This window comes from Poeciliopsis prolifica, unplaced genomic scaffold (assembly GCF_027474105.1).
Source record: "Poeciliopsis prolifica strain line A6 unplaced genomic scaffold, Auburn_PproV2 SCAFFOLD008, whole genome shotgun sequence".
Classification (NCBI taxonomy): domain Eukaryota; kingdom Metazoa; phylum Chordata; class Actinopteri; order Cyprinodontiformes; family Poeciliidae; genus Poeciliopsis; species Poeciliopsis prolifica.
In genome coordinates, this window is record NW_026562383.1 from 12,254,158 (window position 1) to 12,258,148 (window position 3,991).

At 42.3% G+C, this 3,991-nt stretch overlaps 1 protein-coding gene across 1 annotated transcript; it reads right to left on the bottom strand.

The window, feature by feature from the left end:
* Positions 1–589: 589 nt before the first annotated feature.
* Positions 590–3,598, bottom strand: glula (glutamate-ammonia ligase (glutamine synthase) a). Its single transcript, XM_055033554.1, has 7 exons — positions 3,502–3,598; positions 2,761–2,948; positions 2,494–2,655; positions 2,182–2,328; positions 1,973–2,100; positions 1,686–1,885; positions 590–1,595 (listed from the first exon to the last, which is right to left on the bottom strand). Exons 2-7 carry the CDS (start codon positions 2,924–2,926, stop codon positions 1,283–1,285), a joined length of 1,116 nt encoding a protein of 371 aa, XP_054889529.1. The 5' UTR covers positions 2,927–2,948; positions 3,502–3,598; the 3' UTR covers positions 590–1,282.
* Between the last annotated feature and the right edge of the window lie 393 nt (positions 3,599–3,991).

The window sequence follows — 3,991 nt, forward strand, 5'->3', positions numbered from 1 at the left end:
TGAGTTTAACAGAGAACAAGAGGGAGATTGTCCTCAGGTCATTGCATTGAAAGAACCTAATAATTACGAGTGCCTCACTATCCAGTTTCCACCAATAGGAGACAGAAGAAAAACAAGCGTGAGAACAAAACTGGCGTTGAGCGTCTGGTTAGAAATATGCCAAGCTGATGTTTTGTTTTGGCATATGAGACGGTACAGCCTGTTAAACTTGACTTGTTTAATTTTGTTGTACTTTTGTTTAGTTTCTTATAAGAAACTAAACAAAAGTACAACAAAATTAGCCAACTTTAGTTTCTTATAAACAAAAGTATCTGCAAATTGGAGCAGATACTCTGCAGTCTGCAGACCAGCCAGTATCTCTGTAGACGGCTACTTGAAACCACAGGTTTTCTTATGTTTGTCATGTCCAACAGAATGGATGTTTCCCTGTCAGCTTTGCTAAAAAAAAAATAAAGTCTTCATTTTCCAAATCTTCATTTAAAAAGTGAATCTTGCCTCGCTTCACGTTTATGTCATGCATCATTAAATCTTCCCATCTGCATGGCAAATCCCAAATAAAACCATTTAATGCAAGACTCAAACACATGTATTTGTGATAAAAATAAATGTTTTAAATGTATCAATAAAAATCACCAGGTTCAGTAAACTTGATGTTTTACCAAATCAGGTGCATTACAATATATTGCAGTTAACAAAAGGATAAAACTCCTTGAGGAAACTCTACAAATGCCATTATGGAAAGAGTCATCACTTTATAACAACTCATGTCTGGGACATCTACAAGTGTACCATACAAGTTGATCAAAATGTGCCAGAATTTGAGGACATCAAACATCATTAAAAAACAGACACTTTATAGAATGAGAACATTAGTAACATTGAGGACTGGATAGTCAGGTCAACACATATTAACAGCACAAGAACTAGTCACGTTTATAAATTTTACACACGTTGTCCAGCCTTAGTTGCTCTACTCTGCAATGTCCTTGTGCTTTAGTTTGTTTTAGTCTCAGACGGACAAAGAGGGAATGATATGGCATGGGCTAAGAACAGTGTTACAAAAGCCAATCCCTGTTTACTGACACAAGGAGAGGTGTACCCTGACATCACCAGCTCATAACTACCAAGTATCTCATTACCTTGTTTCAAGTTGACCAGCCAACTTTAAATCTTTAGCATTGTAAGTTAAAAATCATCTTAGTGGGAGAAAAAAAAAATACAGTACTAGTATATTTTAAAGAACTTTTTGAGGGCGGTAAAAGACAGTCTGGGAGTTGCAAGTTTAGTAATCCGTCGGTTCCTCGCCCTCTTCACTCAGCAGACAAGTGCGGATCAGAGCTTCGGTCACACCATATGGATCACAATTGGCTGACGGGCGTCGGTCTTCAAAGTAGCCCCTCTTCTCCTGGCCGACGCTGCGGGGAATGCGAATGCTGGCACCACGGTTGGCCACGCCTGCGGAGAATTCATGAATGTTTGATGTTTCATGGCGGCCAGTGAGGCGACGGGCATTGTCAAGACCCCCTTTAGGATCATAGGCACGTATGTGGTACTCGTGGCGCTTTCCAAGTTTCTCAATGGACTCTTCAATAGCTCTGAAAGAAGAACGGCAACATGAGTGTCAGATATAACAAACAAATTTACAACTACTCTTAAAAAAGGTATAAATCGTCTTTGCAACTCACTTTAGTCCACCGTCTTCCCTCATTTCTTTTGTACTGAAGTTTGTATGGCAACCTGCGCCGTTCCAGTTTCCTGGGATGGGCTTCGGGTCGAATGATGCCACAACACCAAAATCTTCGCAGACACGGTGCAAAATGAAGCGCGCCACCCACAGATGGTCACCCATGTCAATCCCCTCACATGGTCCAACCTGAAACTCCCACTAAAACATACAAGCAAACAATCATTTCATAACTCAATGGGAAAAACAGGACAGACATTAAAGCATATATTGGGCTCATATTATTACCTGGGCGGGCATCACTTCAGCATTTGTTCCACAGATGTTGACTCCAGCATACAAACATGCTCTATAATGAGCCTCGACAATATCTCTGCCATAGGCTTTGTCAGCTCCAACTCCACAGTAATAGGGACCTACAAAGATAAAAAAAGTGTTAATACAATATATACAATGTTGCCTTCATGCAGACAGAATTAAGCAGACAACTTGCTCACCTTGTGGTCCAGGAAAACCGTTGGACGGCCAGCCGAAGGGATGTCCATCTGTGCCCAGTATGGTGTACTCCTGCTCCATACCAAACCAGGGATGCTGGTCTCTCACCATCTCCATCACCTTCTTACATGTGACACGAAGGTTGGTTTCTGCAGAAAGGAAAATAGGTTGAGCAAATTATTCAACTTCTACGTTCACACAATTCAAACAGCATTTAAAGACCGAGTTGCTTAACGGGTCCTCTAAATATAAAAAGATCAACTTTGCACGACTCATTTAAAATACTTTCATGATTATTATACTGGCTTACTAACCAGCAGGTTTGTGGTTGTACTTCTGGACTTCACACAGGATCAGCTTGTTGGGATCTTTGCGGAATGGATCGCGAAACATGGCAGCAGGAATCAGATACATGTCGCTGTTGGAGCCTTCTGCCTGGTAGGTACTGGAGCCATCAAAGTTCCACTCCGGGAGATCTGCAAGAAAATGAAAGCAACTGTTATACTTTGTCAAACTCTGATTGGGTTCACTGGGATCAACATGCACAGCTGGTTCAATGGGTTCATGAGACTGACACTTACCTTCAATACTTTTGGGCTCAAAATCAAGAGTTCTTGTTTTGCACCGGAGCCCCTCTCCTGTTCCATCAATCCAAATGTACATGGCCTGGACTTTGTCCCCCTGGGGGAGCTCCATGTACTGATGCTTGATAGTTTTACTCAAGCTGGCGCTGGCGGACGTGGCCATCTTAACTGATACTATAACACACCTGAGAGTGCGAGGAGGAGAGAGTCAATGTGTGAGATGAGCAGAGATGGATCACATGTTGCGTAACTAGCTGGGCTTCGGAGGGCGCAGAAAAAACAGCACCATTGTTATTTTAATTTTCTAGAAGGGGAGGTGGAGGTGAGAGGGGGTTGGTTGAAAAACATGTTGAGGATGTGGAAGGGGGAAAAAAAGAGACATTTCCAGTTTTATCCGCCTGGCAAACAAAAGGAGGGGAGAGTTTCTCCCACAGATGCTGACTAACAAATTTAGGACGGAGACGAGAACAGCGCAAATAAGACAACAAGCAGAAAATCCATTTGAAGTGATCACTGCTCTGCATCATTACATCATTCCCTCTTTGATTAGAATTAAATACTAATAACGAACAGACAGTGAAAGTCTAAAACACCGGAACAGATCCGATACCTTCTGCTACAGCACAGGAATATAACAAGTTGAATAAAAATTACCGAGATAATACATGTAACAACTGCCGCAGTTTTAACCTCCCCGTCTGATGAATTGAACAATAAGAGAAAAATGTGAAAACATACCTGGAGAAACAAGAAAAAATAAATAAAAACTAAAGGACGGGCAGGTCCAATGTGTGTTTCGATGATGGTTCTTTAGTATCTCTCTCATTCTCCGATACCACCGCTACTGCTCGAGCTACTTTTATAAGAGGAACTGGGACGCCTCACTGCTTTGATTGGTCGACTGGGCGGAGAGAGAGCGCGAGAGGAGGGCACGCCGCTCCCTGATTGGACAGCCTCAAGGCACCCTACTAGCACCTGAACTATTGTCTCTCATCCGCGAGTGAGCGAGCGAGCGACCCTCTTGTGAAGAAACTCAATCTAAAGGGATAAACTGGGAACAAAAAGATAAGTGTCTGGTATGCGGTGCTGAGAACGGACCGTGGAACAAAATGTCCCACTGCAGGTTCAGTGCAGTCCATTTTAGGATTTGTTCAATCCAAGGCGACACCGTGTGGCAGATATTAGTATGACAGTGTTTTGCTTTTTAATTGACGGTTATATAATGAAA